Source organism: Antechinus flavipes, chromosome 6 (assembly GCF_016432865.1).
Source record: "Antechinus flavipes isolate AdamAnt ecotype Samford, QLD, Australia chromosome 6, AdamAnt_v2, whole genome shotgun sequence".
In the NCBI taxonomy this organism is placed as follows: domain Eukaryota; kingdom Metazoa; phylum Chordata; class Mammalia; order Dasyuromorphia; family Dasyuridae; genus Antechinus; species Antechinus flavipes.
The window spans coordinates 36,272,271-36,294,276 of NC_067403.1; the positions used below are offsets into that span (position 1 = coordinate 36,272,271).

Consider the following 22,006-nt stretch of genomic DNA (forward strand, 5'->3'; position numbering starts at 1 on the left):
GCATTAATTTGCATTTTTAAGTTTTTATCTTTAATAGATAATAGAAAGCTTTCAGTTTATGCAGATAGGGAGATAATTGAAGGCAGAAAGAGCCTCAGTATTGTCTCTTATTTTTTCTCATAATCTCTGTTTACCAGGAGAATATGTGCCATGCACTAATCTTGCATGTTTTAGACACTTCATGTAAATTCTTGAAGATAGAGGACCTTTGTAGTATCTTGGGCTTTAGCACAGGTCAACTAATAGATCCCTCTCTTATATTTCTATTCTGAGCACAAATAAATATTCCCTAGCTTCCTCAGAAAATCACCTCTTTTCTTTTTTCTTTACCAAGATTTCCAGGTGCATGTTATGCACATTTGACATTTTATCTAATACTTAATGATGTTTTCATAATTCCTTTCCCTTTATCTGATGCTCTGGCTGATGACACCTCACTTATCACTTTTTGTCTTCTTGAGCAACTCATTTCTTTACTTATCACTAATGATACAGATAATAGTCCAGTCTTAAAGGATTGTTTGACTGTTCTTGCTATTGAAATTTGAAGTCCCTAAGAGTCAGGGATACTAACTTTTTTTTAAAGCTTTAAAAAATTTTAACCTTTTTTTTAAAAATTTTGATTTCCAGATTCTCTCCCTCTTTCCTCCACACACTTGGAAGGCAAACAACACATGGGAAAGCAAACATAACATTTCCAAGTTAGCCACATCATAAAACAAAGCCAAAAAAAAAGTGAAGTAAGGAAATAATTCAATTTTCACTCATCATTTCTCTCTCTGGAGGTGGATAACATTTTTTGGAATTGTCTTGTATCATTTTACTGATCAGGGTAACCAACTTTTTAATAGTTTATCATGATTAGCAACATTGCTATTACTGTGTACAGTGATCTCTTCTTTGCATCAGTTCATGTAAGTCTTACCATGTTTTGTTTTGTTTTTAAACCATATTCCTTATCATTTCGTATAGCCCAGTAGTATTCCATCACAATTTTATGCTACAGCTTGTTCAGACATTTCCCAATTGTTGCGCATCCCCTCAATTTCCAGTTTTTGCCATTACATCTTGCAGGTTGCTGTGTTATTCATGTGAAATCATGCAAAACATAATTCCATTTTAATCATGTTATAAAAGAAAACATAGGATACTCTCAAGATACATACATACACACACACACACACACACACACACACACATACACACACACACACACAGAATAAAAAAAATATACTGGGCCCTCTGCATGCAGAATCCATAAGATCTCTGGAGATGGATAGCATTTTTCATCATGAGTCCTTTGGAATTTTGTCTTGGAGCATTTTATTGCTGAGAATAGCTAAGTTATTAACAGTTGATTATCATACGATATTATCCTTATTGTATACAATGTTCTCCTGGTTCTGCTCACCTGACTTAGTATCAGTTCATGTATATCTTTCTAGTTTTTTCCTGATATTTCTTGTAGCACAATTATATTTCATCACAATCATATACAGGTTGTTCAGCTATGCTTCAATTTCTAATTCTTTGCCACCACAAAAAAGCTGCTTTGATATTTTTATATACCCCTCCCTTTCTGGATGATCTCCTCCCTCTAAGGAGGGGGAAATGGAGGCAGCTAGTATAGACAGGTAAGGAGGAGAGATGGAGCACATAGCTTGAAGAATTTTTCCAGATAGATAGATAGATAGTTTTTTTCAACATTCATTTTTGCAAGATTTTGAGTTCCAAGTTTTTCTCCTTCCCTCTTTTACCTCCCCCTTCCCCAAGACAGCAAGCAATCTGATATAGATTATGCATGTACAATCATTTTAAACATATTTCCATTTTAGTCATGTTGTAAAAGAATGAAAACAAAAGAAGGAAACTACAAGAAAGAAAAACCAAAGAAACAAACAAAAAAAAAAAGGTGAAAATGTTATGCTTTGATTTGCATTCAGTCACCATAGTTCTTAGAAGTTATTTTTAAGAATAAAGCAATTTTATTTTGAAGGCAATTAACAGATAGGTGGATAGTGGAAATTTATATTTATATACTTAAAGATATAGCTGGAGTGGGGATGATTGGCGTTACCCATTCTCCTGGAATAAGACATGGTAGGGTATGGATTAGGTATACATATAGAGAGGTTGGCCTCCTCAAGGAGAAGTACCACTCATTGTCAGAGACTGGGAGAAAGGAAAAGAAGGAAGCTCATAACGAATGTCCTCATTTTTTTCCTGGTAAAGACAGACAAGAAGTTCTTTTTTTTTTTTTTTTTAATATTTTATTTTATTTTATTTAATAATAACTTTATATTGACAGAATCCATGCCAGCAGACAAGAAGTTCTTAGCAAAGAGAGAGAACAGAACTGTGGGAGAGTTGAAGAAAAGCTTCATGGGTATAGCTTCTTTTGCTACAGAAAATCAAGGGAGACTGAGAAAGAAATCTGAAATTTTAGTGATAACCTATCCAGTGGTTATTGGAAATTCATTTCAAGAGATTCCTCACTCATGTCACTTAATCTCCTATTTCTTTTCTTTCCCTAGAATGCACTCTTTTTTTTCACTTGGCCTAAGAATACTTTTTAACAAAAGTTTTTGTTTTTGTTTTTTATTAAAACTTTTTATTTACAGAATATATGCATGGGTAATTTTTCCAACACTGACCCTTGCAAATTCCTCTCCCCCTCCCCCAAGCTGGCAGGTAATCCAATACATGTTAAATATTTAACAAAAGTTTTAAAAGAATAATTTAATCATATTGATAGACATAATTTTAATAAGAGTCAGAGGAGTTTGGAGGATCCCTTATTTTAAAGATAGTGTTTGTTTTATTTTATCTTAGACTTTTCTCATTTCTAATTGCCTATTAGATTCTAGGCATTGTGCTAAGTTTTAAAGAGAAACAAAAGTTTCTCTTCTTTAGTAGTCCACATTCTTAATAACAAATTTTTGTTTTGTTTTTATTGATAGGATTTGTGATTTAAAAGTTTAGCTACACTTATAAAAAGAACCCTTTCTTAATAGTTGAAAGTGCTGAATAAATAAGGGAGCTCTTTTATTCCTTCACTCCCCAATGAAAGAATTATCCTATTATATAGTAATCATTAAAACAACCAGTGTTTAGAACACTTTTAAGCCCTACCCCAGTTGACTTTTTTTTTTTTTTAAATGTTCTTTCCCATCCTTCCTTTCCATCAGTTTCCCCTATTCTGGCATTGAAAGTTCATTCATGTAGTTGTATCAGTATTGCTCTGCTTACTTGTGTCTTTTCAACTTCCTCTCTGCTTTGATGTATCTTTTTCAAATGTTTCTATTCCCCTAATTCTTTTCCCCAAAAGAAAAGCCTTCCTTTGTAACAGTTCACATATTGATTGTGTCTAAAAATGTCTGAATCTGAATTCGCAAGTCTACGTCTTTTCTGCTAATAGGTCAAAACATGGTTTTTCATTGTTCTAAAGTTGTGATTGGTTATTGCATTGGTCAGAGTTCTTAAGTCTTTAACTGTTATTTTCCTTTATAATACTTTAGGTATTGTATAAATATGCTTAATCTGTTCCCTTTACATGTCTTTAGTTTTATCTGAATTGTGTACCTTTGGTTATATGTTAAAGTACAGCAATGGTCCATTAAGCCTGTTCCCCATTATATTGTTTTGTTTTATCTGTTTGATGGGCACTGTTTCCAGTTACATTCCTTTTCTTAGTGTAATTTCAGTTTGCTTTGCTCAGTGGTTAGGTGGATCAAATCACAATTTTGTTGATGGTGATTCCTGTCTTTCTGTAGCGCTAATGATTTGGTGAAATCATATTTTGTAATCATTTCTTCCTTTTAATTTAGAATTTTAGAATTTTGCTGGGATGAACTCACTAACTTATATTGGACAGATTCTTCTCTCCCTCTGCATTCCCCTCCCTTTTCCCTCCCTTCCCTCCTCCTCCTCCCTCTCTCCCTCTGAAGTCCAAGGATTATTCTCCTTTTCAGAGAAAAACAGCAAAATAAGATTTGATTGTCTTATTATTTACCATCATCCCATTTGTCTCCATTGGTCTTATCTCTTTATTTGAATATAGTTTTTATTAATGCTTTAAACAATTTTGCTCTTACTTCACAGTGACAGCTTCCCTTTCCCTCAGACAGATCTTTAACTTGATTTTTTTAAACATAAATTTTATTATTATTATTATAGCTTTTTATTTACAAGATATATGCATAGGTAATTTTTCAGCATTGACAGTTGCAAAACCTTTTGTTCCAACTTTTCCCCTTCTTCCCCTCACCCTTTCCCCCAGATGGCAGGTTGACCAATACATGTTAAATATGTTAAAGTATAAGTTAAATACAATATATGTATACATATCCATATAGTTATTTTGCTGTACAAAAAGAATCGGACTTTGAAATAGTGTACCATTAGCCTGTGAAGGAAATCAAAAATGCAGGCGGACAAAAATAGAGGGATTGGGAATCCTATGTAGTGGTTCATAGTCATCTCCCAGAGTTCTTTCCCTAGGTGTAGCATTACTGCTCTATTGGAACTGAATTGGTTCATCTCATTGTTGAAGAGGGCCACGTCCATCAGAATTGATCATCATATAGTATTGTTGTTGAAGTATATAATGCAGATCCTTAATTTGAAACAAAGAAGAATAAGCAAAATAAACTAATGTAGCCATGTTTCTCCCAATTGCTAGGACTCTATGCCAGAAAATTATATGTATTTTTGCATTTGGTTTTAATAGAATGTAAGTTTCTTGAGAACAGAAACTGACTCATTTTGGCCTTTGTATTTAATTTCTAGCAGAATATTAGGCAAATGGTAAGCCCTCAATAAATTGAGCTGAATGGTGGACAATGCATAGTTATTTCTCTCTTAAAAATAAGAAGGAAGGAATGAAAAATGAGTCATAGGATCATCAATTTTTTTTTCTTTAAGAACTAGAAGGGATCTTAGAACTTCTTAGGACATGTTCTTATTTTATTAAGGAAATTTATCAAAAGTCTTAGAGGTAATAAGTGGTAAATATGGAATTTGAACCCATGACTTTTGATTCCAACTTTAGTGATCTTTATGGCATATTGTGCTATCTTAGAGTCAAGATTGGTTATGACAATGATCAGAGTTCTTCTGTCTTTCAGTATCCTGCATACTTATATAAAGCACAATTACTTTGCTGTATTACTCAGTTCTTTTTGAGAATCTCAATTTAATTACTAATTAGTAATTACTAGTAATATTAGTACTAATTAGTAATAATATTATACTGGCTGTTTTTAATTTGGCCCCACTCTCATATATATAATAAGCATGACTGTACTATCAGATAAGGCAATCATGATTGTATGTCGTATTACCAGATTAAGTCAATTCTATCTCTGGGGAAGCTTATCAGTTCCTTACCAATAAAATTGTTTCTTTGGAAATAGATATCATCCCTTAAGATCATGGCTCTTGATTTCCTTTCTATGTATGTATCATTAATGAGATTTGATCCAGATTTTTTATAACACTGTTTTACTATTTGATTCTTAATAGGATTGGGAAAAATTGGAAAGCTCCATGTTAAGATCCCTAAGATATGTGGGGAGATGGAATAGAGTGGAATATTGTACAAATGTGAAGGTGGCTGGCACTTTGAGAATATACTATGTAAAAGTTTTGAAACTGATGATTTATCTGGGAAAACAGTCTAATTCTAATTCATTAGTAAGTAGGTTATGGAGGGAGGCTATTGGGGTAGAAAACTGGAATTTTGGATTCTGTTTGTTACCCTCAACTTTTAGCATAATACTTTTCTGAATTGTAGTTGTTAAAAAGCAGCTCACATTCTGCAAATCAGGAAAGATGCCAAAAATAGCAATAGTCAGTGTTGAAAGGATTGGTATATTATTGACATTCTTTTTTGGTGGATCTGTGAATTGATACAATGGAATGAATTATTACAAAAAGAAAGTGGCCAAAAATGTACATATCCTTTGACTGGGCTTATATCCCATGGAAGTAATTGCTAAGAATTAAAGTACCTATTTTTCCAATTACATGAAGAAACCATTTTTTAATACTCATTTTTAAAAAAAAATTTAGTTCAACTTTTCCCTCCCTTCTCTCTCCCCTCCTTGTTCCCTACATTGATGAGCAATTTAATATAGATTATATATGTGCAGTCATGTAAAAACATTCCATATTAGTCATGTTGTGAAAGAAAGCATGAAAAAAATTAGTATGCTCTGATCTGCATCCAGACTCTATCATTTCTTTGTCTGGATGTGGGTAGCATTTTCCATCTTGAGCTCTTAGGAATTGTCTTGAATCATTGTATTGCTAAGAATTGCTTAATCGTTCATAGCTGATAATCATACATTGTTGCTTTCACTGCGTACAGTGTTCTTCTGGTTCTGCTCATTTCACTTTGCATCAGTTCAAATAAGTCCTTTGTGTGATAGTAAAGAATTGGGATCAATGGGTACTTATTGATTGGGGAGTAGCTATAAACAAATTGTAATAAATGAAATGATAAATATGATGAGTGCAGAGAAGTTTGGGAAGATTTACTCCACAGAGCAAAGAAAATAGTCTTACACAGTGATAGGAGCAATGTGTATGGAAAGAACATTTATACATAAATTCCAATCAAAAGTAAGTAAACAAAGATTCTAAAGCTTAAGCACAATTTGAATGAAGAGATAACAGAGGATCCTTCCAAACCCAATCCCTTTGTGGATTGAGAAATCCACAAGTATTACATATTATATTCTACATGTTTTCAGACTATTACAATATATTGATCATTTGAACTGATTTTTCCCTTTTGTTTCTTTAAATTTTTAAGGTTGTAAAAATACTATTTGTTAATATGGTATAGCTCTCTCTGAAAGAGGTAGAGGAGAGGTGTTGGCAAAAATTATTTTAAAATTATGGTTTTTCCTTAAAAAGAAGTACTTACTCATTAAGAATTGATAATAATTATCTGTTTTTTGTTTTTTTTAAAGAAGGTACTAGGTGTGGACATGCACACAGATATGTGTACACTTCTTATGGACATACATATACAAAGAAACTATTGTCTTATTCTGGTTGCTATAATATTATAAAATTTAAATCCTTTAAGTGTGAGATAATAGGATTGCTTTCTTTTGTGCAATGTAAAGATATTTGCCTGTTTTGTTTTAACAAAGTCAACCTGAAAAGTTAACGTGGGACAAAAAAATAACTCCTTCCTTATCAGCAGAGTAAACATAAAATTGAATCAAAGAGTGGATCCAGGGGAAAATAGTGTGTGTTTTTTAATTTTTGCTTCACAAAATTTATTTATTTTTTAACTTTTAATTTTTAAAATTGTTTTTAGATAATTTTTAAAGTTCAACCAAAAAAAAAACCAAAAACCCTCTATCCCACGGTTTTCTATAGATAGTGAGCTAAGTGCTTCAGAATTGGATGAAGACTCGATTGGATCTACTTATAAGCTAAATGATGTAACAATGTAACAGATGTACAGATTCTTAATTTTAATTTTTAAAATTGTTTTTAGGTAATTTTAAAAGTTCTACAGAAAAAAATCCTCCACTCAGTCCTCAGTCTTCTGTAGATAGTGAGCTAAGTGCTTCAGAATTGGATGAAGACTCAATTGGATCAAATTATAAGCTAAATGATGTAACAGATGTGCAGATTCTAGCTCGGATGCAAGAAGAAAGTAAGTATTTCCTTTTTGAAACTTTAGGATTTATTTTAGTTTCATAATTTTTTAGGGAATATTAAATATAGATTAAGAACACCATGAGAAATGCCATATAGAGACAGTTTTAAAATTAACTTTCACAAACCTAGTAAATATTTACACATAGTTCTTTTGGACTGTTTTTAGGGTCCATGTTTCTGGAATAAGGATGAATGGGGTAGGATATTATTATGAGACTTGGAGTCCATATTCTAGCTTTTAGGAATCCACATAATATATCTTAACCTTCAGTGAAATTTAAGTGGGCTTACCTTAGATTCTCTTCAGATTATAAAAAGTCCATTATTAATTGGCCTGTTACTTTTCTTATTAGCCAAGAAAATAATAAGAGGTAACATGGGTAGAAATAGTTAGGAGAGAGACCAATCTTAGACATTAATTGGCTATTTGATGTTGTACAAGTCACTCAATTTTGTTCAGACTCATTTTTCTTATCTGTAAAAGCAACTTCCTCACAATTGTTGTAAGCATTAGTGAATTAACATGTAAAGTGTTAGCCTTTAAGTACTATATTAATGATAGCTATTTTTACTTTAGGGTGGATTTATCCATTTTATTTTTTAAGAATCCAGGTTTTGTCTGCATTCCAAACTCATGTGAGTTACCAGAAGTAGAGAGATTCATAGTACTTCAGAGCTACCAAGAAGTAGCATTTATTCTTCATTTGATCGTGTTCATATTCAAATTTTGGTTTAAAAAAAAACTAACAAAAACAAAACAACTCTTCCTGAACCATCCATCACAACAAAATAAATGCCAGTCTAGTAATAGTTGGAGGATAAAGAACAAAGGAATATATAGGTAGTACTAACTTGAAAGGGACAGTTTACTTTCCCATTTTCTTTTCTTCTCTACTTGATAGTTCACATAAAAAAAAAAAAAAAAAACTGGGAAAGATCTTAAAACATCTATTTTTATAGATAAGAATTTTTTAGATAAGAAACAGGATAGAAATTTAAGTGACTTGACCTAAGATCATGTGCTAAGCCTAGAAAATGTTTCTTGATCTGGTGTCTTTTTTTTTTTTTTTTTTTTAACATCCAAGTTATGAGATTTATTACCAAAACCAGAATTGTATTTTTGTTAAATTATTGACTATTGTGCACTGTTCAATGTAGTATACTATGGTTATGTTTCAAAGTTTAAGAACCATGATTTGGATATTATTTCTCTTAGATTCTTTTCATTTATTAATTGCTTTAATGAATTAATTATTAAATTCAGAAGCTTAATCTATTTTAATAGACCTGAGAGGAAGAAGAGAAATTAGTTTTAGCCATTCTTAAATTAAACAAAATGTATTTCTCTAACTTTACTGTAGCCCTCCTCCAGTCTCCTTTTCCCCCAATGATTTTTTCATGCATTAAGGAATAAGACTTAAACACTCAGACTTAATGACTGTTCAGAAAACCGTGAGCATGTTTCTGTGAATGTTTGATTCCCTCCATGTAAGTTCCCTCTGCCAAAGGACATGCATCAACCCTTCCTATAATCCATTGTTGCCTTTTCATTTGGTAGGATTCTTATGGTCTTTTCATAAATCCTTTATTGGGAATTTACCTAGTATTTTAAATAAACCTTCACTTTAAGGTAATGGGAGGAAAAATGTTGACATATACCTTGATATGTGCCTTAAAAGGAAAATATACTCTTATTCCAAACTGTGAAGCTACTACCTCAGAGTTTAATTTATGATCCTACCTAGAATATGAAACTTAATTTTAAAAAAGACCTTAAAAAATATTTAATGTTGGCATTTAGTTTTATAGTTAGTTCTCCTAGGCATTTATTGTGTCATAAATTAAGTAGAAAATAACACTTTCATTGTTGCCAGGTCTCCGGCAAGAATACGCAGCCACTACATCTCGGCGCAGTTCTGGTTCATCATGTAATTCTACAAGACGGGGTACATTTAGTGATCAGGAACTTGATGCTCAAAGTTTAGATGATGAAGATGACAATATGCATCATGCAGTATACCCTGCTGTTAACAGGTTTTCCCCATCACCACGCAACTCACCACGGCCTTCACCTAAACAGTCACCCAGAAATTCTCCTCGTTCTCGATCTCCTGCTCGGGGGATGGAATACAGTAGAGTGTCCCCCCAACCTATGATAAGCCGCTTACAGCAACCTCGTCTTTCTCTTCAAGGCCATCCTACAGATTTACAAACAAACAATGTTAAAAATGAAGGTAAAGTATAAATTTCCTTAACTAATACTTCTGAAACGTTTTTTGCTATGTTGGTGTTAAGCTTTTGACAATTTTCCCCCTTTTGCTTTTGAAGAATGATACAATCAAGGAAAATGCAGTAAACAAATGTAAATAAATAAAATAAGTTAAATTAAAGTCATTGGAAATGAAAAACAGATTTCCTTTGCTACAGAGCTCTCCTCTGTTACATGCATTCTAAGTATAAAAACATGAATTTTCAAATATGTTGATATTTTAGTTCTTTCTGCAGCATAGAGAATATTTTCCATTTTTAATTTGTTGATGCAGAAAAACTAAGACGTAGTCTTCCAAACCTGTCCCGGACCTCTAATACTCAAGTTGACTCTGTGAAAAGCAGCCGAAGTGACTCAAATTTTCAAGTGCCAAATGGAGGAATACCTCGAATTCAATCTCAAGCATCAGCCAGTAAGTATGGCAGTTCTAGAAAGATAGATATTTATCAGATAACTGAAATTATATACACTAATTGGTTTATGTTAAATTTAAGAAAAAGTCAAAACTACAGAAGATGTTTTGATTCAGTATGTTTACTTATGAGTAATGAAGAGAATAATGTATTTAATAACTTTAAAGTTTATAGTTTGCTTAGGAGTGCCTTTAAAAGGCATTGTTTTGGTTGGGAAAAAAGCAAATATTAGCTGGTTGCTAATCAGTGGATTTTCACCAAGGAGTCAGAAATCATACTATAGAAAAAAGACTTATGTTCCTTAGTAATCTTCTAGTTGAGAATTATTTGGCCCATTGTAATGAGACATGAAGACAGTTATGGAATCTTACGTTCAGAAAGGGACCTCAAATCATGGTTATTAGGCCTTTTTTATATTTACAGAGGCTTTGATCTAATAATTGTCAAAGTTATTATTACGCATTCCATTTATTTTTCTTATATCTGGTTTTCAAGGAGTTTCAATTTTAAATCTGCTCTGATACTGGAGTGTGATTTTCTGTTTTAAAAAACAGAAATTTAAATTATTTTCATTCTCCTTGTGTTTTAATCTGTCATTCTTTAGGAAAGTGTAATAGTCTTCTATTTGTTTTTGGTTTGGAAAAGATATTGATGCCAAATTTAGACTGCAAGATAAGGAAGGGCATGGATTTTCTAATTATTGAAGGAAGGTTATTATTATATGCAAACAATTTCTATGATAGGTTTTGGTACCTAATAAAAGTGGAAATAGACAATTTCCAGAGTTAATGAATTTTTCTCCTTTACTAGAGCTCTTTGTATAGACTTAATGGCTACTTTATCAGGTGTATCATAGGATGGATTTTTCTGTGACATTTTTGAGGTTCCTTGCTGTTTTGAGATTCTGTGAGCCATAGGCATAACACAAATCTTTTTCTAGTATTTTTAAAACATCTACCTAAGTTCATAGGATGCCAAAATTCAAATATTTCTATTGAATTTAGTTAAATCTATGAAATAAAATAAACTAGGGGCTCTATTGTTTTGCATGATACTGTAATACAGACCATATAGGAAATATTGAAATCAATATTTAAAAAAATAATGTTGACAGAAAAGAGGATGCACTAATATATAAGTTTTTAAATTAAGGATGAGGATTTGCATTTATGTATCTCTAGTTATAGAAATGGCTCTGAAATGTAATGTCAGATTTATGTATTTTTGATAGGTTTGTTAAAACTTAATTTATTATTGATCATATGTTTTAATTCATTATCAAACAGGAAATTGAAAAATACAAAAGATTAGTAAAGATTATGCTATGTCACTACTTAATTTACTTATGTTTTAAGCAGTCATAATGAAGCACTTATTTTTTTACTCAATAAATATCTCTTGAATGACTGTTAAATGTAAGGCAATATGCTAAACTGAAATCAAAATTAAGATATTTCATAAGTGCTTTCATTTGTTTTTTGAAAGAATTTTAAAAGTTGAGTTATGCACCCACATATATCTGGGAGTTCACACTTCAATAAAAATAGAATTAACTTTAAAATTAACATTTTGGTGCTGATTTTAGGACAGATAAGAGCCCAAAATCAGGGATTGAATACTGGCCTAAATGGACTACTTGTCTAAATCAGTGACATAAAATTGTTCTGATTTTTTTTAAAAATTTGGCCTTTTGAGTGAATTTTTTTTCATCATCCTGGTGATTTTCATGCTTCCTTTAGGTGAAAAAAGGCTAATGACAAGAAAGTATGCAGTTTGAAGATTCAAAAGCTTTAAAATGACAGGAGTATAGAAGCTTCCTTGTATTATGATACCAAATACTGGCTAAATAAAGTAATTTATAACTATCTATAGTGGCCTACTTTACCATAATTTCTTATTATCTACATGTATAGAAAAAGTTTTTCTAGAGAAAATACAAGGGACACAATTTTAATTTTCAGGAAATATTTCTTTAATTTCATTTTCATGTTATAAAGGTAAAAGGTAGAACTATTCATTGTTTCTGTTTTCAGTGGCCCTAGTTGATGTACACTTCTTTGAGTTATGCATCTTTATGCTAAAATAGAAACAAGCTCAGAGACTTTTTTAGAAAGGAATCAAATTGAGGAGGAAACATGTCTGCATAATAAGAAATCTAGTGCTAAAAGTAAATTTATTACTCTAAAGGTAATTGATGTTTTATAAAAATTTAATTTGATTAAAGTGTTCATATTCCTAATTTAGTTAATGTTAAAGGAAAAATCAGTTTTTCCTCCCAGAATTTCAGATTTTTGTCATGTCTGAGATATTTTACAAACATATTCTTTGTATAATTTTATTATCGATGTACTGTTTGATATGGATTTTCCTATTTTGATGTTATATGATTTAAATGTTATTACATTCAACAAGGTTTGCTGATTTAAATTATTTCATCAAATGCTAATTTTTTTTCTTTTGCATAATTTGCTGTAATCACTAGCGTGATAGATGCTGCTTTTCTTTTCCTTTATTTTTATTTTTGGCTATTAAGTGGTAAAGCTTTGGCTCTTCTGGGCTGCATGAGCCTGACTTTGCAAGGATGCTGTCATTTCTATCTAAGGAACCACTTCTTTGCCTTGTTACTATGCTGTGCCATTCCACTAATTTTATATGCTCTTTTTGTGGCTGCAGAATTGTGGATGCTGGCATTCAAATCTGAGTGAAGTAAATACTTAATTTGTTAAAACTTTTTGTTTTTTGAAAGTATAACTGGAAAAGTAAATAGCTTTTAGAAAGTAAAATAGATTAGAGGAACATGCAATATTATAGTCTGGTATATGTATAAGTTTTCTATATTTCTTCCAATTCAAGAAAGGTATCTTTGAGAAAGGGTAGTAAATCAGTGTCTTGCTCCATAAGTAATATCTAAGAACATTGGATCTCCTTATTTAAGAGAGAAATAGGCTGTAATTTTCCACACAAAAAAAGGGGAAAAAACATTCCAGCATGGCACAGCAGAAGTAAATGAAAAGCCCTTGCCACTAATGGGCCAAGAAGAGTTTGTTTTTCAGAAAATATGTAAGAATTTTCTAGAAAGAAAGTAAAGAAGAAAATGGCAAAATGATGAGGGGCTAAGCAAAAGATATTCTGTACTGTTGACATAACTAAAATATGTTTATAAAATTCCCCATCCCACATAGGTAGATGTCCTGACAAACACTCTGTAACACCCCATGTGGTGGACATTGTATTGGAGTAACTAATGTTGTGGGGCCAAACTGTCAAACCATGAATGAATTATTTAGTGAAATACTGTATCTGAATTTTTAAAAAAATTTATCAACATAGAACTTCACCATTTATCTGCAACTCTGCTTTCTTTGCAGCATAAAAGATGTTTTATAAAATAGAGAACCATGAGCTTATCTGTAGTGTTGAAAATGCTGGGTCAAGAGAGTCTATTATGGAGACCTGATTAGAGATTTCCCTGTATCTTTTATGTGTATGCTTTAGGTTTTGCTGGGCTTAGTTAGGTGAATTTCATATAATGTTCTCAAACCAATAATTAAGGCAATAATGATTCAACAGCTATAGCTTCTAAACCCTAAGTAAAAAAAAAATACTTGAAAATATTTTATTGGTGTGAATAGTTTTTTTCCTTGGGAAATTACTAGACTTTGGAAGGGACATAATTATAACGTTTTTTGAAATATTGTCTTATGGAAGAGGATAGATTTATTTTGCTTGAGTTTCTAGCAGAAGTAGTAAAGATACAGGTTCCTCTATAGGCTTAAGTGAAATGAAATATAATGGGGTTCCTCCTTGATGGATATTTTTAAGTAATGGCTGAATGATTATTTTTGGGATATGTTAAAGAATTACCATTCATATGTGGGTAAAATTAGATCATTTTTGAGATTCTATAAAGGCATGATAATTGAAATAAGTCAGATCTTCATCATTCCTGTTCTAGCCTCCTTCATTACTAGCTTCGTTTTGTTTTGATAGATCCTAGGAAAATAGTCCCTTTCTTTTCCATTTTGCTTACAGCCAAGGTTTCTTACCTTCTTTGACTCTTAGAATATAACAATGCAATATGACAACTTCTCTAACGTCTTATGCTTAAAAAACATATATATATATATTTTTTTTTTGCTTATTACAAACCAACTCTGAATCTTTGTGGAGAAAAACAAAGGCTTACAAAACCTTATATAAAATTCCTTTGAATATGAAGGACCCAGAAAGTAGCTAAGGGGCCCAGGTAGTAGTGACATTATTACTTGTGACTTTATAGTCAAAGCTTAGGGTTTCAAGTCTTTGGTATGTGGGAGTTGTGTCATTTCATCTCCATGCCCTAAGTAATCCTACTTTCTGTTAAGATGAGGTCATCATTTGCATTAATGCAGGAATGTCTATCCTGAAGTTACTTGGAGTGATCAATGATCAAATCAGTGATCAGAGTGAGAAAAGTCTCTCTCACCACCAACCACATTCAGTGCACATGGTGCCCTTACCTTGGATGAGGGAGCCCATTCACTTGCTAAAGGTACTGCTGCCTCTTTGGCATCTCCTGTCCCTGCTCTGCCAGGACGGTCAGTCTCCCATTTAGCATCTCGCCCCCACATTGATGAGATGTGGATCTCCATATCCACTTCCCCAGAAACTTTGCTCTGTCATGTTCTTTGGGACTGTTCCTATGGAGACAACAGGGTATGCTATTAAGATATTTTCCCCCGTGCCATTTTTGTTAGTCAACAGCAGGAGGCGTTTCTAATGGGAATAATAGAAAGCACTGTGAAGGCCAAATGAAGAACAAAAATCTAAGTCTGAGGAAAACTAGATCAAATTAAAAGGAGTTATTAAAGTAACTATGAAGGACACATGTTTTAAATGATTATAGGTGTCTTGTGGGAAACTATTCATTCACTTTCTTTTATATCTGGTAAATTTCGGGATTTTGCTTTATTTTATTTGTAATTAATCTGATTAGATAAACCATAGCAAATTGGATTATAGTTGTAATATACCAGTATGAAAAAAATGAGCCCCGAAGCTTTTGGGATAAAAACATGTTTTCTTTATTATAACTGCCAACCTTGGGTTTTATGAGAAACCAAACAAGATTCTATTATTAGTAGTAAATTGGGAAATACTATGGACATAACATATCTGGAAGCCAGCAAAGAGTTGGAGCACGTGCCTTATATGTGTGTGGACAAGGTGCAGAAATGCATATAGTTGATATATTAACTTGGAGGGATAGTCTCTAGGAATCAGTTTAGGGCTTTGTAGACACTTTGGTTTAATTCAATAGTTTTGTGTGGGACAAAGACCACTGGCTCAAATAAATCAAGGAAATTTCTCAAGGTTGGAGCAGAAAGGAATTTTATTATGATGTCTGGAGAAAGGGCCTCTCCCCAACAGAGAGGCAAAGAATATACAGAGATCTGGGCTAACACTCGTTGTAGGCTCAATCTTTGATTATTCAGGATGGGAGGCCTCACATGCTACATCATAAATGAAGAAAAACTTCTAAGCCAACTCCATCTTCGGGATTACTAAATTACCTCATAACGGAGTTTTAATGCCAAGTTGGCCCCAACTTAGTCTCACCAAAAAAAAGGAGTATGTGGTCCCACTCCTTGTAAACCATGGGATCTCTGGAGAGAGCCTGGCCCTGAGTCACAGCTGACCTTCCCTTAATTTTAGAACACTGGCTCCATCTTATGAGGGCTTTCACAGTTCCCTTCATTCAGGCATATGTATGGACTATTTCTCAAAGTCTTAGTGCAGTTTTAACCTCGTAAAGCTTATATTAAAACTTAGAGCTGCATTAACTCCATACTTAGCATCCCTATCAAATGTATTTCTGGGAGCAGTAATTTATTTTGGACAACAGAGTAGGGATCCAAAAAATATCAGTAGGCAAGAAGAATGGGCAAAAGAGCAATTTAAATTCAGCCACCCAAGGACAAGAGGGGGCGTGAATTCATATGAAAAAAGACCTAAAGAGATTGTTGAGTGGTAAGTTCCATGAGTCAGCTGTGTGACCGGGAAACCCAAAGAACCAACTCCCTCTTAGAGTGTCATTAAGAGCACAGCTATCTAATGGGAAATGATGAGAGCGAATATTGGGGTGGGAGAGACCCAACAATATTGGGGCTCCCAGGTTGGTGTCATGATTATGGCAAAATAATATACAAATATAGTTTGCCTCCAAGCTAAGGGGCACAGATTTATTGCTGTTAAGGGCGGGCCAGAAGTAAGAAGATAATTTTATAGGAAAGAACAAAGGTCAGGTTCAAGTCTCTCACATGCTGATAGAGGTGCGGCTCTGAGGAGGGATTGGGTGGGGTGGCGCCCATTCCTGGATCCCATCCCTGACTAGCAGTTTCTTCCCTGAGGGCCGGCACTGCTGAATTCACTGAAGAATCCATATTCAAGATTTCATTTGGGTTTCATAGGAAACTTTGTACTAGGGAATAGACTGTGTCTCGGGGAAGAAATGAGATCTGGGCTAGGCAGATTACATTTTAATTTGATTTATGAAAACAGTTTTCACCTAAAAGTTCCTGTTGATATTATGGAAGGTTTGGAGGCCCAGTTATCCCTGAGAATTGCTCTTGCCCCAACCTGAAGGTTAATGGGCAGAGGCATTTTGTTTGTGGTGATAAAGCAGAGGCTTCTGAGGTATATTCAAAAATCAGAGAATCATCGAACCATTCCAATAATTAAATGGTAGTTGAAATGATTCCATTCCCCAGATAGTAAGAGCATATTAGCTATAATTTATTGATACTCTAGAGGGCAGCATGTTCCCAAACTGATTTAGAAACTAGGAGAGAGCTTTGGGATTGTTGAAGCATATGCTCCCCTGGCTGATGTTGATCACTTTGGCTTTAGGAACAGCTCCTTAAACCCTACTTAGCAGTAATATTTTCCACCTAGTCCATATGTCAGCGGTATCGCAGGTCCAGATAAAAGATTGATGGTGAGGATGATGCTAGTCAGCTGACAGTAAGTAGTTCCGATGTACATAATTTCACCCACACAGTGGGTACTTTCTGACTAGGAGGAAAAACTGAGAGAGCTGGTCATTTCTATGAAATGGACAGTACTAGGGGCAGGTTTACATGCCCAGCAGTTTTTCCCACAGCATCTCACTGTCTCTATGTCTCCACCCTATAAAAAATGTTAAATTTTAGCATTTAGAGTCGCATCTGGCTGATTTACCAAAATATTAATTCTGCTGAGAAAATGGTTGAAGTAAAATGTGTCTAAATTGATAGCAAATGTCAAATATTCCAGCTGGATGTCAGGCCTGCCTTTTATTACCATACCTTGGTTTCTTGGTTCCAGATCTGTGGTGACTAATGCTGTCTGGCTGGATTTTGATGGCAGATACAAAGATCTATGATTTTTGTGTGTACGTTTATTCTTGTTTTGAGAAGTGCCAGTAAGAAGCTTCCTGATACTGCAAACAAGCTTCAGTGCTGGATTACTATTATGCATAAAAATAACACGTTCCTGTGTTCCTTTATGCTTTACAAAGTGCTTGCTTTATACCAACCCTGAGATTAGGAGTGCGAGTATTGTCTTCATTTCATACAGGAGGAGACGAGTCATGGTCAGCCCAAGTGCGTGAAATGGGATTTACGTCTAGGTTGCTTCATATAAAGGCTTATATTCTTTTCATTGTCCTGTGCTGCTTTTATTACTAGGATAGATTTGGAACCAATGCCCTTGTTGAATGAATGCTGTGACAACTTTGGAATACTTCCTAACTTGCTTTGCCCGACTATTGGTTGCTGCAAGTCCTAAGCCTGTGGAGGGAACCTTGTAGTCCCACAGGTGAGAGAAGAGTCATCCTTTAGTCTGGGGGACCCCTAGATTATTTCTTAGATCTTGTTTTGGGTAATCCTTAGTGCTTCAATAGGAGGAACTCTAGTTTAATTTTGATCTCTTCAATTGATAACCTTTCCTAATTCTGAAGTTGGGGTCTAGTTAATGGCATAATTTGCAGTAATCAATAATTCACAGAGAAGTTTTGACAGTGGAATTGATGGATCGATCAACAAGCACTTAAAAGTTCTCCCTCTGCTTGGAAAAAAATGAACACTCCCTGCCCCTCCAGGAGATTGTCATTTTGGGGAAGTATCTATGAAATATACCCAATAATTGGAAGGTGGTTTTTGGGAAGAGGCTGTGGTAGCTAGTCAGTGGGCCCAGGGCCAATGTGATGTTGGGGCTGAAGGGGCCAGAGAAGAAGAGACCCTCTAGGGGTGGTGGGCAGACTGAGCAGGGGCCTGCGTTGGAAACCGTGTGAGGAGCCTTGGTCTGGATAGAGGGACCTTGGTGGGGAGGAATGGATGATGAGGTCAGAGGAGGAGGCTGGACTTTGGTCTGATCATCCTGCGATTTAGAAAAGCTGTCACCAGTAGGTCTGTGTAGGGAATAGGCAAAGGGAGAGGAGATTAGGGAGACTTCTGAGTGCCCAGAGTGGAGTGGGATGCCTAACATCTCTGTAGGCCATAGTCCTTCTGGTTGAGAGGTTTTGGTTTTTGAGCACAAGGCATCCCCTCTCCCCCCTTCCTTTAATTTACATAATTGCTTTGTAAATGATAAGTGATGGGGGAGAGGGGACTTTTTGGTTTTTTTGCTTTTTGGTTTGTTTGTTTTTTTGCATTGAACAAGCACAGCATTTGTTTTGGGCCACATTATATTGTTTGTACGCTCTCTTTAAACTTCTGTTTTGTGTTTGTATTTTTGCATTCTGTAGCATGTCTGCTGGTGATTTGTTTTCCCATGGGTGTTTTGCATTTTGGTTTTCTCTGATGTAGAGGAAGCTGTCGCTAAAAACCTGCATTTTGCCCTAAGATTCTCAACCTCTTTCTTTTGCATCCTAATGCACCAAGCATCAATTAATACACCAAGCATCGATTAAAAACCCCTCTGCTTCTAGAACTCTAACATATATGCTTCTTCTAGTTTCTGTTCCTTGATAAATTTTCAAGTTTATTTTTGAATTTTCAAGTTTACAGAAGCTATGCACTTTGATGTTGTCCTTCCAAACAAAAATTACAGTTACTTATTTTTCAACAGCTTCCCAAAGGCTGAAAAATTTGCCTCGTACTTCCCTCAAAGCCAAACAGTTGCTTCAAACTTCATCTACAAAAAGAGGTAACTACAGCCTCTTCCTAAGTTAAAGTTTCAACACATGGTAATTAAATACTACACTTTTTTTTAACATATTAAGTTCAGAAATAAATATAATGACAAGCTACAAATGTTTTCAAATAAGAGAGCGTTACAAGATCTCTTCTCAATTAATTGGATAAATCCAGAGGAAGGAGAATTTTTCTACCGAGGTATGTATTGTTGCTACTCACTGTGCCATGTGGCACTTAACATTATGGAATTTGGCATTTTTACTTCCCATAGAAAAAAACTTAAATTTTCATTTGTTGATGGACATGGCATCAAATAAGCATTTGAGAATGAATAATATGATATTTTGTACACTTAAGAAAAAGATACTGGGCTTATATTTAAAGATTGGGGGGGGGGTGTTTAAGAATAGTTTTAAGGAGAAAGTGAGTAGAAAATAAGAAGCCAAAATCATTGTTTTCATTATTAACTGTTATTTTTGGGAAAACTTTATTCTGAAATTTTTTGAGTTTTTGAAAATACTAAATTTTGATGAGAAGTAAAGACAAAGAATTTCATTCCAAACTGGTAGGAGATGAGAATGTATCATCTTAAGGAAAAAATATCTTAGGTCTTAAATTGAAAGGGATTTGAGAAGTAATATTGACCAGATCATTGCTATTTATAAAAAGTCTGTAGAGACAGACTCAGAAAGTTAATTGCAACTTAACCAGTGACATCAGGTAGCAGAAAAATGAATTGAACTAAAGTCGGTCTTTTGATTCCAGATCCATTGAACCTCCTGCTGCCCCGTGGCCCACTTTTAGTGAGAGAGCGCAGAAAAGGGGAAGTGTGTGTGTGTGGGGGGGGGGGGGGGAATGAGAGACACAGTGGGACTGTATGAGAGAGGCAAAGAAACAAATAGATGCTGCTTGAAAGGAGAAGTAGCAGAGTTCTACACAAGGCAGAAGATTGGAACTTTGGAGAAATTTCAGGGTGGGTGGTAAAAAGTATATTTGGACAAGAGATTATTTATTCCCTTACTGCAATATTGCTACATAAGAATATTCTAGCAGTGTAGAGAAGAAAGTATGAATTGGAGAGTAGTATACATAGTGCATTGGATATAGCAGTCACTTGAAATGAAATGAAATAGAAGGTAAAACTGTGAAGGAAAACTGATCTGGAGGATAAAAGAGGTGGTGTGCTTAAAAATGCTAAAATGATTCAGATTTAAGTCAGGGAAAAAGGCTAAAATTGTGAACAATGGGCATGAACAATTTTAGTGAATTCCCGTGAAAAATTGAAACTTTGGGGAAAAACAGTTTAATTTTTTTTAAAGTATTATTTTACCTATTAGAAAAACTAAAGAAATTATAAAGGATGGATTTATAATAAATAATACTGGAAACTAGATTTAAGGGACTACATACCTAACTTTTGAGGGATTATGTTGGTTGATGACAGCAGTTTTCTACAGTTTCTAATTCTACTTATATGTTTTTGGTGTGGGATTAACATTTTGTTTTTCCTCTCCATCTGTTTTTGGTGTAGTACTCTTGATTTTCACCTTTTACCTTATGTCCTATGCTCACAAAATCACTTTTGTTTGTTTTGAAGAACTTGATATCCTCTTATTCCCTAAATGTTATTTTTCCTAGTCACATTTAATATGGTCATTAATAAATGCATATTTGAAATTTTTTCTAGAGCTCCGTTCTTCTCACTGTTGAGATGTTTCGATTTCATTTCATTCTCTCACTTCAAGTAATTGTCCTTCTTGTTTTTTCCTAGAATCTTGCTAATTATATTAGAAAATTGACTTTCATAAATTATCTTTTCACATTTATTTCTTAATCCTATTAAAACTGTTCTAAGAAATCTTTCTTCAGTAACATATCCAAAATTTTGGACAAAGAAAGATACATAATAGATATTTTTATTTATATGTAACATTTTATTTTATTATGTAACATAATATTTTATTTATATGTAACATTACATTAAGAATAATGATCTACCCATAGAGATCCCTGAACCTAGACTTCAAGAACTGATGCTTTAAAGTAACAAACTCAATCTCATGCAGGCTTAGTTAGCATGTTTCCTAAAGGGCAAATTAGTGTCAAGGAAATTTGAAACTTTTGATTATATTTTTCTTCATTAAAATGTATTTTTACAAATTTGTATACATATAGTAAAGTTATGTTTATCTTACATAAGAAAAGCTTAGTTGAAACATTTGCTTATTTAGAATGTGACTTCATAAGAAATCCTAGTGATTATCTGGTGGCTTTGTGATTTTAAAAGTTAATAGCGATACTTTTGTGCAGGAGAGCAGATTGCAGTCTTGAGGGTGGGATAGGCCTGCCATTATTGAGGAACCGTGACTTGAATTTGAACTGCTTAGACTTAGAATCTGGATTTATCTGCCTTTTATCTGAAGAAAGGGCCTTTTGGCTTTTTAAATGCCAAGGTGGTAGAAGGGAGGATCCTTAGCTATCTACAT

At 33.7% G+C, this 22,006-nt stretch overlaps 1 protein-coding gene across 2 annotated transcripts in view; it reads left to right on the top strand.

Annotated features, from left to right (window-relative positions):
• SLAIN2 (SLAIN motif family member 2) overlaps positions 1-22,006 on the top strand; it is a 46,801-nt gene that overhangs the window by 16,040 nt on the left and 8,755 nt on the right. Inside the window, exons 4-7 of one of the 2 annotated variants that reach the window (XM_051967531.1) lie at positions 7,517-7,678; positions 9,558-9,917; positions 10,227-10,364; positions 19,453-19,530. In XM_051967531.1, coding sequence (XP_051823491.1) covers positions 7,517-7,678; positions 9,558-9,917; positions 10,227-10,364; positions 19,453-19,530 — 738 coding nt within the window. The remainder of the gene's footprint in view (positions 1-7,516; positions 7,679-9,557; positions 9,918-10,226; positions 10,365-19,452; positions 19,531-22,006) is intronic. The other variant, XM_051967532.1, reaches the window with a different exon arrangement.